Raw genomic sequence first — 13,633 nt, 5'->3', positions numbered from 1 at the left:
AGCGGAACACGTCTGGCACTGCGGGATTTGATTCCCTGCCGTTGTAGTGTGTTACTGATGGTGACCTTTGTTACTTTGGTCCCAGCTCTCTGCAGGTCATTCACCAGGTCCCCCCGTGTGGTTCTGGGATCTTTGCTCACCGTTCTCATGATCATTTTGACCCCACGGGATGAGATCTTGCGTGGAGCCCCAGATCGAGGGAGTGTCATGGTCCTGGGCCATGTTGGCCCAGTGTTCTTAGTTTCCTTGTATGTTTGTATTTTATTCCATGCTTCCCCTGCCCATTATGTCTGAGTTCTCCCCGTGCTCTCTCTTCCCCCTGTGTGCCCTCTATGTATTTATGAGCCCTCGTCCCCTTTCGTGTTTATTCCATGTCTCCCCTGCCTGTTACGTTGGTGTTCTACTCGTGCTCTCTCTCCTCCTGTACTTCCTGTTTCACCTCTCCCGTCAGTGTTCAGTTCACCCCGCCCTGTCTCGTTATGATTATCAGTGTCACCTGTGTTCCCCGTGTGTTCCCACTTCCCTCGTTAACCCTCTGTGTATTTCTGTCTGCGTCTCCCTCTGTTCAGTGTGACGTCGTCCCTCATGCTGTGTGGATCTCCCTGTGTGTCTCTCTGTGAGTTTTCCAAGTTCCCAGTTTAGATTAGTTTGTATGTTTTTTTTCCCTGCCAGCAAATAAAGCTGAGTTTTGAGTTCACCTCCCTGAGTCTGTGAGTCCTGCACTTTGGGTCCAACTCCTGCCTGCCGCACAGCGATTCATGACAGAACGACGCGACCACAAAAAGGATCCAGCGGACTCAATGAGGAGGCGCCGCTTGGCTTTTGATGGGACCCGGTTGGTTCTTGGGGGTCCTCCGTGTAGCCGGTCGTCTTCGTTTGCCACTAACCCGTCTACTCACTTTTCTGTTTCCTCTCCACTGTTGACGCCTGCGACCCGGACCCGAGGAAAGCACCCGAGGCGGCACCGCGAGGAATACTATGAGCCTGCGAGCAACCAGCTCACGCCAGCACAGGCATTTTATAAAATGCTGGGGATTATCATTGTTCCCCCCAGTGCACCCAACATTTCCACACCGCAGCAGGAGCAACTGCAGCCGAGTTTTCCCACATCACCTTCAGCCAGCCCTTCTCCCTCTTCAACAGGGAAGCGGCAGACACCCCGCCAGCATTCACAGCCCCAGCGAGGGCCTGGATTTCTTCCTGTACAGTCGGCTAGGGTGAGTGGTGGAGCTACTCTTTTGGCTCCTGCAGAAATAAAAACTGTTAATTCCGGGCCGGCTTGTTGTGTAAGCGGCACCGGAAATGAAAGAACTGCTTATTTTAAGGACAATTATTCTGGCCCATTGAGCCATTCAAACTGTGTCACTCCTGTTCCTTTCGAGCCTATCCATGAAACTAGGAAGATTGGTGTCTCTGTGCTCAATAACTCCAAGGATCCAAAGACTGTTTTAGACTCAGATGGTTGTGAGCTACAAACTGAAATGAAGGGTCCTGAGGGTTCGGTTAAAAATGAACTGTGTGTTCCCCAGCCCTCAGCTCAGTTAGCCGCCCGGCCTAAAGCCCAGTCGCCGCCTCCACCACCACCATCACTACACCCAGCCATTCAGGCTGCTACTCAGTCAGTCATTCAACCCATAGCCCTGCCGTTAATATGCTCTGTAGCTGAGCCACTAGCCGCCCGACTCGCAGCCACTTCAGCCACTCCTCCACCCGTCACACCTCCACTACAACCATCACTGCGGTCTCTAGCGCAGTCACCTGCAGCTCTGCTTTCCCCAGTGCAGTCTCCAGTGTCCCCACTGCAGTCTCCAGTGTCCCCAGTGCAGTCTCCAGTGTCCCCAGTGCAGTCTCCAGTGTCCCCAGTGCAGTCTCCTGCAGCCCTGCTGTCCCCAGTGCAGCCTCCTTTAGCACAGTCACCCACTCAACCACCAGCACCACAACCGTCACTACCTCTAGTTCATTCCCCTGTGAAGTCATTAACTCCACCACCTACTCCACTCTCACCACCACCGTTATTACAGACATCAGTTCAGTCCCCTGTGCAGTCATTTACTTCTCCACCGTTAGCAGCTCAGGTCCCCGTGTGTCCAGCAGCTCAGGTCCCCGTGTGTCCAGCAGCTCAGGTCCCCGTGTGTCCAGCAGCTCAGGTCCCCGTGTGTCCAGCAGCTCAGCTCCCGCTCTCACCCGTGTCTCCAGTAACTCAGTTAGCTGCCCAGCAGCCACTCTCCGCTCAGTCTCCTGTGTCGCCGGTTTTGCTCATTCACTCCATGCAGAGAGGTAACTGGATTTCTACTCAGGGTACTTTCCATGGTTTAGCCGCCGTTGGCACAGTTTGCCACTCCAGGGCTTCCCCAGAGGCTAGGTCTCAGTCACCAGCTGATTCTGGACCCCTGAAGTTTAAGCAGCCCCCTAAGAACTGCACCATGTTCGCATTGCCTGGGCAGAGTCAGTGCTCAGTGCAGCGCCAGTTGTCCTCATGTCGGCCGAAGGACTTCATGCCTGTTGGCGTTGTTTTGGTCTCCGCTGGAGGGTCCGAGGGGCCCGTTCAGCCTCCCGTCTCCGCTGGAGGGTCCGAGGGGCCCGTTCAGCCTCCCGTCTCCGCTGGAGGGTCCGAGGGGCCCGTTCAGCCTCACGCCGCATCAGCTGGAGGGCCCGAGGAGCCTGTCCAGCCGCCATCTGCGACCGCCTCGTCATTGCCTGGCCCGGCCTCAGCCTCTGCAACCTCGCCTGGCCCGGCCTCAGCCTCTGCAACCTCGCCTGGCCCGGCCTCAGCCTCTGCAACCTCGCCTGGCCCGGCCTCAGCCTCTGCAACCTCGCCTGGCCCGGCCTCAGCCTCTGCAACCTCGCCTGGCCCGGCCTCAGCCTCTGCGTCCTCGTCTGCTGCAGCCTCCTCAGAGCCTTCGTCTGCTGCAGCCTCCTCAGAGTCCTCGTCTGCTGCAGCCTCCTCAGAGTCCTCGTCTGCTGCAGCCTCCTCAGAGTCCTCGTCTGCTGCAGCCTCCTCAGAGTCTTCGTCTGCTGCAGCCTCAGCCTGTGCTTCGCCTGGTCCCGTCTCGACTGGTCCTGTGCCCACCGGGCCTCGGCCAGTACGCCTGACACTGGAGAGCCGCCGCCGCTGCCTTCCGCGCGGCCGGCCCCCTGAACTGCACCGTCATCGCCTGAGTGGCCGCCGTCGCCTTCCGCACGGCCGGCCCCCGGACCGCCTTCGCCTGGGTGGCCGCCGTCGCCTTCCGCACGGTCGGCCCCCGGACCGGCGCTGTCATCGTCGCCGCCGCCTCCCGCGCGGTCGGCCTCCTGAACTGCTCCGTCGTCTCCTTCACCGCCGCCGTTGCCTTGCGCACGGCCGGCCTCCTGAACTGTTTCCGCGTCGCCGCCGTTGCCTTGCGCACGGCCGGCCTCCTGAACTGTTTCCGCGTCGCCGCCGTTGCCTTGCGCACGGCCGGCCTCCTGAACTGTTTCCACGTCGCCGCCGTTGCCTTGCGCACGGTCGGCCCCCTGAACTGCTCTGTGTTTGGGTTATTTTCTTGGGCTCCGGTGTTTGCTGTGCTCTTTTGTTTTCTGTTCCGGGCCCTCCGTCCTGGGCCCCCGCCGCCCGCCCTGGGTTGTTTTCTGTTTGGTTTTGTTTTTCTGTGTTTGGGCTGTCTGGAGCCAGCCCTTGAGGGGGGGGTACTGTCATGGTCCTGGGCCATGTTGGCCCAGTGTTCTTAGTTTCCTTGTATGTTTGTATTTTATTCCATGCTTCCCCTGCCCATTATGTCTGAGTTCTCCCCGTGCTCTCTCTTCCCCCTGTGTGCCCTCTATGTATTTATGAGCCCTCGTCCCCTTTCGTGTTTATTCCATGTCTCCCCTGCCTGTTACGTTGGTGTTCTACTCGTGCTCTCTCTCCTCCTGTACTTCCTGTTTCACCTCTCCCGTCAGTGTTCAGTTCACCCCGCCCTGTCTCGTTATGATTATCAGTGTCACCTGTGTTCCCCGTGTGTTCCCACTTCCCTCGTTAACCCTCTGTGTATTTCTGTCTGCGTCTCCCTCTGTTCAGTGTGACGTCGTCCCTCATGCTGTGTGGATCTCCCTGTGTGTCTCTCTGTGAGTTTTCCAAGTTCCCAGTTTAGATTAGTTTGTATGTTTTTTTTCCCTGCCAGCAAATAAAGCTGAGTTTTGAGTTCACCTCCCTGAGTCTGTGAGTCCTGCACTTTGGGTCCAACTCCTGCCTGCCGCACAGCGATTCATGACAGGGAGATTATCAGTGGTCTTGTATGTCTTCCATTTTCTGATGATTGCTCCCACAGTTGATTTTTTCACACCAAGCTGCTTGCCTATTGTAGATTCACTCTTCCCAGTCTGGTGCAGGTCTACAATACTTTTCCTGGTGTCCTTCGAAAGCTCTTTGGTCTTGGCCATGGCGGAGTTTGGAGTCTGACTGTTTGAGGCTGTGGACAGGTGTCTTTTATACAGATGATGAGTTCAAACAGGTGCCATTCATACAGGTAACGAGTGGGGGACAGAAAAGCTTCTTACAGAAGACGTTACAGGTCTGTGAGAGCCAGAGATTTTCCTTGTTTGAGGTGACCAAATACTTATTTTCCACCCTGATTTACGAATAAATTCTTTACAAATCCTACCATGTGAATTCATGGATTTTTTTTTCACATTCTGTCTCTCACAGTTGAAGTGTACCTCTGGTGCAAATTACTGACCTCTGTCATCATTTTAAGTGGGGGAACTTGCACAATCGGTGGCTGACTAAATACTTTTTTGCCCCACTGTACATTACGTGGACAAAGACTGGCAGCTACAACACAGCAAAATCGCCAGTGTTAAATTGACACTGTGAGTGTTAAATTTAACACTAGAAAAGTGTCTATATGTGTCCACTCTTTTGAGTGTTAAATTAACACTTTTCAAAGTGTTATATTTTTAACAACGAGCTAGTGTTATTTTAACACTGCACAGAGTTAAAAATTAACACTGAGTAACACTGACCAGTGTCAAAAATATTCTACACTGGTGTTAAGTGTTAAAAATTAACACCGAATAGTGTTGGTGGTACTTTACACTAGCCCTGGTGTTAAAAAATTCAACTCTGAATAGTGTTAATTTTCTAACACTAACACTAGTGTCAGTCAAATCATTAATACCACCAGATTACAATAAACTCCCATTAATCTCTGATATCTCTACTGCTACAATTAACCCCCAACATCCACCCATTACAAAGAAATACAAGACATTAACGTTCCAAAATACTTTGTATTCAGATACACCACAAGTAAACAAGTCATACAAAATTACAGTATGGGACAATGTACATTTTGTCATCAGTGCCATTTGAAAATTGCCTATCATAAGGTCTATAGTACACCAGATCATCTACAGAGATCAGTGCAAAGACATCTAATCCATCCTCAATAACAAATGCATTTAAGTGATCATTGAAATATACTGTTGAGACCTTACAAGTTAGAAGATAAGTATTGAAATCGCTAACAATTATACTGACAATCTTACTGAACAAAGGCATCTCATTTTCAACACCAGAACAAACATACATCCCAACTTGATATTCTGTACCATAACTTTTGACCCAGGAAGTTGTAGAAACAATAGAAGAAACATCAAACATTTTATTCAGTGCTTCACTGCCTTTTAAGCTGCTGGCCAAGACTTCATTAATGGGGCCGAACTGTAATCTTTTAAAATAAAAATTTTCAAAATGAAAGGCTAATTGATTCTGATGTTTTTTTACTAGTGTTTTTGTGATATTTTTAAAGTTCTTTACAGATCTTTTGAAGAACTTGTGCTTTGCTTCAAATCTCATGCACCACATATGTATGAGTGGCCCAATTTTTCTAATGCAGCGTGGGTAATGGATCATTAGGTGGTGCTTTGGAATCAAATTCCGTTCTGGAAAGAGAGATTTGAAAGCCTTGTGATGATCGGCAATCAGATGTTTCAAATAGCAAGTCATGCCATGAGTTATAATGGGTGAAAAAACAATGTTCACAATTTGAACTAACAAAAGTAGCAAGTTCCAATGTCCATCATTTCTGCAAACGATATCTCCAAAAATCAATGGGCTATTCCGCAAAAGACACCATGACTGCACAGCATTAAGCCCAAGATCTTTGCTGTTGTCATCCAGTTTTAGCCCACCTGGCCTGTTCCTTCTCTGTGCATATCCGTAGTTAAAGCTTATAATTCTCTGTGACAATGAATTCAAGGATATCAAAGAGGTCTTAATCAAGTACTGAAACACAAGCTTTAACTCATACTGCACCACTCCCTCTAGTAGATCATGCATTATGTCTACAGCATAGTTGTCTGAAATATGGAACAGCCGAAGTGAATTGAGTAAACAATTTCTTTTTACACCAAATGTTGAGGCCAAAGCAGGATTTTGTTGAATGGCACCACAGTGTTTGTAATGAAGTTCTTTGGAACGCAGTGTTAAGCCTACATGATCTTCACTAAAAACTGACTGCAACTCTGTCTTATCAGTTAAACAAAATCTACAACAATAGTTTGCACTAAATGATTCAACAAAACCAAAAATGCTATGTAAAGCCAAGTTGTCACCTGTAATCTGAAAAAGCAAACCTCTCACAGGTGTGGCTGAAAAGGGCACTTGCATTCCTTCAGTTTCTAAAATCTTTAGATCATCAACAAGTGGCTTTAGGATAGGATCAAACCCATATTTTTTTAAGTCTTCTGAATGAAAAAGGGCTACAAGATGAATGTTCATCAACACAGAATTTAACTCTGGTGGCAAATTTCTCAAAACAAAATAAATACAACCAAGTTTGTGCACCCCCTTTTTTGAGCCTAAAGGATTAGCAGTTTCAAAATCGTCATAGTAGAGCTGGATCTGGAGAGCATGTTCTTGTTGTGAGAATAAACTGTGATTTTTGAAGTAGGAGCCGTCATTTAAATCTCTGTACAATCCCTCCATGTTTAGTTTTTTTTTCTGGAAACTGCTACAAAGTTCACTGTTTCGAAACATAGATGAAAGGGATCCCATGATAGGAACGTACATGAATTTATCATTGACAGGAACTTGCCTGTATGTCCCTGTTGTTCTATCTTTGCGTACATCAAAACGCACACCAAGAACATGCTCTATGGGTTCAACTATTTTCCATTTTTGCTCAAAATATCTTATCCTTTTAGATTCTGTGTTAAGACATGAAAATGGATTTTCAAGCTGATCAAAGCAATCCTCAACTTTTTCTAAGGTTTCTCTTGATGTATCAGTTGACAAACAGTCGACAACAGATTGTTTTGCATGTGCATGGATGTCATTAACCAGTTCCTCCAATGAACCAACTAAACACTGTACAGTACTTTCAGGAACTCCTGATGATTGTACTTGAGCAATAACAGAGCTGCACATGTTCAGTATTTGCCTTATTTCAACTGGAACTGGTGTAGTTATTGTCATGGGATGAGCCACATTTACAGGCTGTGAAACAGAGGTTCCATCGTTAGGTACAGGCTCAAAATTGTTGATGACCTCAGAGTGAACGCAGTCTCCATGTGCTCGGAATAAGTGCCGCTTGTAACCAGAGTACGTGTGAAAGATAAATGAACATCCAGGCTCTCCACAGGTCAAACGTAAAAACTTTCCTGGGTACAAACCATGCTGGAACTTCAAATGTCTAAATAACACTGAGCAACTTGTGTGGTGTATCTTGCAAATGTAACAGATGAACATTTCCAGTCAAAGTGCTGAATAGTGGATATCTTTAAACCGTACAGTGAAGACTTCCTCTTGTTTCATTGACCCGAGGACTGTCCTTCACGCTGCCAACATCAATGCCATACACTTGATGGTCTGGATGAATGTGTAGAAGTTGTCCAATGCCTTATCAAAGGACACGGCAAATTAAAAAATGTGCCTTGAAAAGTTTTGCCTTGTCAAAACCTGCATCTCCCATCTGTGTCACACAGGGAATGACCTTTTGATCTAGGACAATGTAGAAACTTTGGGTAGAAACTTTGGATGATGTTCTTTCTTTCTCCAACCCACAGGACGAATGGCTGAGTGGGGCCAGCCTTAAGAAAAGCCTCTGTGCTACCTCCCACCTGAGGGAGAGAAAGAAACCAAGTGATTCACATTAAACAAAATTGATAATCTGATGTTGAGGCATTGCTGTTTGAAATTATGACAATATTAAAATGTTTCACTCCGCGCGCACAATTATTTTTGTTTCAATGTGTACATTTAGTTTTAATAGAAACAATGACATGTCAGTCCTGCAACACCAAGCTTGTCTGGGATAGATACATCTGCTGCAGGTTGGATCACCTTGCCATCTTAAAATATCAGCCGTTGATAATTTGCATCTGTTCTCATCAAAAGAGAAATATACAATTCTAAAAAGCATACCTTGATGAATTTCATTAGGTGGTGAGCAGCATCTGATGTGCTAATCTTTGAAGACGTCCTTCCCTTAGATGTTGGAGTGAAGTGAAGCAGCAAAAGATGGCAGCCGCCTCGCAGTCCCAAACTACAGAATAGAAATTAAGATCATCACAATTACTGTCATTTAAAGGACCACAGCAGTCATTTTTCCACGTTATGTAATACCATGATGACATTTTAGACACCTGATAATTTTTCTAATAAGGCAGTTTTCCAGCGCCTTGGTATAAAAATTCATTTCTAGAGACTTAAAATCTTCTGGCCACCAAGTGAAGTAGATATCGAGTCATAACAATAGTAAGATTATGTAACTTTTTTTGTGTTCAAACTACATTAAATGTCATTTCAGGTTTAACATGTTTGTAAGCTTGTTTTCATACCATACAGAAATGAGTGATATATTGTGTTGTGGGAATTAAGCAAATGCTGTAAAGGCATGCAAAATCTACCATTTCCAACTTACACTTACCAGCCTCGTTAGAGTAACGCTGTGCAGAAATGAGCAGCTCATCCAATTCTGTACTCTGGGACAGATTTTTGCAATCTTTGATGATCCTTGGCTTGAAGAATGTTGGCCACTTTGCAAGGAACTTACCAGACACTTCCTCCCCAAAAAACAGCATTGTGAAGTCTTGGTCAATCTTAAACACAAAGTGTAACAACAGAAACAACACATTAACAAGAAAACAAACAAAGGAACCACAAAGCAGTCATTAAATTATTTTATGCCTTACCAAGCCAGGTGTATCCAGAAATCTTGGGAAAAGGTCCAGGACAGTAGAAGCTATGGCAGGTTCTTGAACCACTTTTTGCCTATGTTGAAATGTCACCTTCATGTTGTCTTTGACATGTTTCATGTCAGTTGAGTGCCTCTTCCTTGCATTTATCACCTGACAACGGCCTCACATTTGAACACAAGTTGCGAAGAGTCTTGGGGCTGTCTTGAAAAGCTGACTTTGATTAGTTCATCTCTTCTCGGGAACCAGCATATCACCACCTGCCAAGAGTAAAATAAGGTCCAGCATATAACACCATTTCTTTGCAAAATATCTAGCATGTCTAGTCCCTTTAGACTGAGTTAAAATTAATTTTGTTAAGAAAAACATCCTTGGTCCATTTTTTAAGTAGTACAAGCTGTGTAACATGACTGCAATACAGTATTCTCTCAACTATCACAGGGGTTAGTAGGAACCATATTTCTATTTTATTATTTTTTATATATTTTAAGCGATAAAAACCCTCCCCACAAATATTCCTGACAATGTAGCGTTTGGTTTGTTCGTTTTTAAATTTCAAATATTGTATAACAAGACAAAACTGCAAATATGAACGCATCCCCCCCTCTCCCGCTTAACTAACCGATGCCTTTAATTGAACTACCAAATTAACACAATGGTCCTCTCTTTCTGGTCAGACACTTTGCAGCACTTCTGCTGTAATTTTATTCATATTTAACAAAATAAAAATGCAGAAATAAGTGTACACATTAGTTTTTGACTCTCACTGAACTAACAAAGCCAATCCCTCCACATGTTTGTACTCTCTTGTTACCTCGGCCAGGTCCGCGGCTCTGAACCGTGGTAATGACACCTCTGGCCAATACGCTGGGTTGTCGGGCTTGTAGCTTTACTGTCAGCGAACACAGTGTACAGTCGAATCTTAACAGCTTTCTTACAACCAGGCACTCATTTTGGCGCCAGTGGTTATTATTATATTTACATGCTCTCTTCTTCCATTTCTCATCGGTAACAGCTCTTACTTTCTCCCTCTCTCGCGCTCAAACACACAACGGGAGGGGCAGTTCCACACGTTCTCCCCGCAGCACGGACTACACTACCCATGAGGGCCGGTAACACTCTGCCCTCATTGCCTTTATATTAAATCATTTTTGGCTAATGACAAAAAAAAGTCACTTTAAGGGCCAAATTGCATTATACTTCTTCACCTCACCTGACGTGGGCCGCAAGTGGCCTTTGGGCCACGAGTGGCCTCTGGGCCGCGAGTTTGAGACCACTGACCCTAAGGCTTTGGCAGTTTAATTCGGAAATAAATAAAAGGCATTTAATAAAAACTGTGAAATATATTAACATGTAATATTCATTACAGTCTGCCAATAGCCAGATTATGCTAAATGAATATTAGGAAAGAAACTGGTACTTTGCAGAGTTCCAACTAGCAGTAGCCCAGCTTAACAAAAACAGTTAAAATTCAAATATGACACTTAAAGATGATGTATTTTGATATAAATACTATTTATTTTACTAGTTATCATGTTACTTGTTCTAACATCAATCTAAAACTTAATATTTAACCGAATAAAACTTACCGCATCAGCAAGAAAAAATGGCGACCGAAGATTCTGGATTGCGAAGCTCCACAGGAAATGAAGGTGTGGTCTAATTTAACACCCACAGTGTTAAAATGCAGTAACGACTAAAATCTACACTTACACTTTTCAGGAATCAACTCCCGATGTGTTATTTTAACTCGATTAAGTGTTGAACTAACTCGGAACTCTGTTGAAATCTACTAACACTGAAAAATCAACACTGGCATTTTTGCTGTGAAGTGCCTCGAAACAAGTTTTTTCCCCGAGGACCATACTGGGGAAAATATAGCCAGAGTCTTAAAAGAGTTCCTCAGCTCGTGGAATCTTCAGGAGGAAAAACAAGTGTGTGTGACGACAGACAATGGGGCCAACATTGTGAAAGCCGTCGCACTCAACAACTGGACTTTCATGCTTCGGACATCGCCTGCACATTGCAATAGGCAAGTTAATTATAACGTCAGATTAAGAACTTATTGTATTAGTTTAAATGATGGTAATAATACTGTTTGTGTTATTAATCTCTGAATGTGGGTAGTTGTACTGCAAGATTATTCCATATATATATGAGAGAGAGAGAGAGAGAGAGAGATTGATTGCTGTTGAGTAATGAACTGTGTTTCCTTTTAAATGTATGTCTTTTAGAAAGAAGTGTGAAGGATCCAAGGATCGAACGAGCAGTTGGAGTGGGAAAGAAGATTGTTGCTGCTTTTGGCCACAGCTGGAAGCGCCAGCGAGCTCTGCAGGCTGCCCAAAAGGGACTGGGCCTACCAGAACACAAACTCATAACTGAATGTTGGGGTTCAAAGCAGAGAATGATCCAACGGCTGCTGGAACAAGGAAAAGCTATAACCCAGGTTTTAGCTGCTGATAAAACCACAAGGCACCTCATGTTGACATGGCAAGACATTGAAGTGCTTGACTCGGTCAGCACTGCACTGAATCCACTCCTAGAGTTTACAGATGCTTTCTGAAGAGTATGTAACCATTTCATGTGTTAAGCCTGTTCTTCAGATGTTTAACAATGACATGTTAAAAGTAAAAGAAGGTGACACTGAGCTGACCAAAGACATCAAAACAGCAATACTTGACTACATGAACAAAAGCTACAAAAACCGTGTCACAGAGAGGCTTGTTAACATGGCTTCTTTCCTTGATCCACGGTTTCATACAGAATATTTCAGTGAGAGTGAAAGCGAAGCCATCAAAGTTCAAGTCCTGAGTGAACTAGAGCATCTTGTCCCACATCAGGGTAGCACAGCCACAGGTTTTTCAGAAACACCTCATATATTCAGCACAGGTGGAAATATTGTAACTTGTCAAAGGTCCTCCCTTAAGCCCGCCTCTGTGAACATGTTAGTGTTTCTGACAAAGAATCTTAAAACTTGAAATGTAGAAAAACTTCCAGGAGCAGTAGCATAATTTATCTGTTTTTGTTTGTTTTGTTTTTACGGAGCCCCGCAGGGGACATGGGAGAGAAAAAAAATTAATACGGACTTTTGCGAGATCTCGCAAAACAAACTCGGGAGATCCCGCAAAAGTTTTAGCCGCATTCTTGACCTAACGGGAGGTCGAGACCTACTACAGCCGGGAGGAACACCGCTTTCCCGGCACATCGTGCCTTGACCTCCCGGTCGGCTTCGAGCCAGCGTCCAAAGAATGCGGCTAAAACTTTTGCAAAAGTCCGTCTTACCTCCCACACAGTCGACTCAAAACAGTCCTTAAGAGCCTCCTCGCTCTCCTCTGACCATCTCTGCACTGTGCGGGTGGCTGGTGGCACCCTGCGCACTAAGGGCTCATACACAGGGACAAGGTGCACCAGGTTGTGGTCAGATTTGCCCAGTGGAGGGAGAGGCGATGAACTGTATGCCTCTTCAGCATTGGCATACAGTAAGTCCAGTGTTTTATTGTCTCTGGTTGAGCAGGTCACATACTGGGTGAAGGTGGGCAGTGTGGAGTCCAAAGAGGCATGATTGAAGTCCCCTGATATTATGAGAAGGGCTCTCGGAGATTGTGTTTGCAGTCTGCTGACCACTGAGTGGAGAGAGTCACAGGCTGCATCCGCGTTGGCCGAGGGGGGGACATACGCTGTTATTGCGATAACATGCGAGAATTCCCGGGGCAGATAGTACGGACGCATGCTAACGGCTAACAGCTCAATGTCTCTGCTGCAGAGTTGTTCTTTCACAGTGATGTGCCCAGGGTTACACCATCTGTCGTTCACAAAAACTGCCAGTCCCCCTCCTTTCCTCTTACCGCTCTCTCTCGTCCTGTCCGCTCGCAGCATCTGAAATCCCGGTAGTGTCACGCTTGTGTCCGGAGTTAGCGGTGTTAGCCACGACTCCGTTAGCATCATTGTTATGTTGTGGCAGGGATTTGTCCACCAGGGGGCAACAGTGGTTGGGGAGCTTTCAGTCTGTGGGGGCGCATGCCCCGGTTCTCTTAATAAAGAAGCAACTGTGAGCTAAATATGGTCTCCGTGGTTCCTTGGTCTTAGGATATCACATATGGCGACGAGGGTAAAAGCCAGGTTTTGCTGTGAAGTTACACCGTGCTAAGTGACTTATGAACTGAGGTTGGCAAGTGGTACAGCGCTAGCATCTGTGGGAAGTGGAGCGTAACCCTCGGTGTGGAATAATGGCTACCACTTTGGGCTCGGTGGCACCGTTCGACAGCGAGCTGCAATCCTGGGAGGAATATTGTGAGATTTTGGATTACTTCTTTGTGGCGAATGATATTAAGGAGGAGGAGAAGAAGCGAGCGGTACTGTTGAGTTGCGTGGGCGCACAGACCTATGCCCTGATTAGGAACCTACTCAGTCCGGTCAAGCCAGGGGATCGTTCTTATGCTGAGTTGGTGGGATTGTTGAACAATCATTTTCACCCTAAGCC

The 13,633-nt window shown here is 46.1% G+C and overlaps 1 protein-coding gene and 1 long non-coding RNA gene across 2 annotated transcripts; one reads left to right on the top strand and one right to left on the bottom strand.

Moving 5' to 3' along the window:
• Positions 1 to 209: 209 nt before the first annotated feature.
• Positions 210 to 4,167, top strand: LOC147315217 (uncharacterized). Its single transcript, XM_086262478.1, has one exon. It carries the CDS (start codon positions 759 to 761, stop codon positions 3,654 to 3,656), a length of 2,898 nt encoding a protein of 965 aa, XP_086118604.1. The 5' UTR covers positions 210 to 758; the 3' UTR covers positions 3,657 to 4,167.
• Positions 4,168 to 7,424: 3,257 nt separating this feature from the next.
• Positions 7,425 to 10,964, bottom strand: LOC147315216 (uncharacterized). Its single transcript, XR_015124543.1, has 5 exons — positions 10,743 to 10,964; positions 9,151 to 9,413; positions 8,886 to 9,057; positions 8,381 to 8,501; positions 7,425 to 8,076 (listed from the first exon to the last, which is right to left on the bottom strand). It is a non-coding gene; the product is annotated as an uncharacterized LOC147315216 (long non-coding RNA).
• Positions 10,965 to 13,633: the final 2,669 nt, after the last annotated feature.

The sequence above is a fragment of the Aulonocara sp. 'chitande type north' Nkhata Bay genome, linkage group LG14 (genome assembly GCF_057382095.1).
Source record: "Aulonocara sp. 'chitande type north' Nkhata Bay isolate Kocher_YH1m ecotype deep benthic linkage group LG14, A_spYH_male_GT1.1, whole genome shotgun sequence".
Lineage (NCBI taxonomy): Eukaryota > Metazoa > Chordata > Actinopteri > Cichliformes > Cichlidae > Aulonocara > Aulonocara sp. 'chitande type north' Nkhata Bay.
This window is presented reverse-complemented; position numbering and strand designations above follow the sequence as displayed.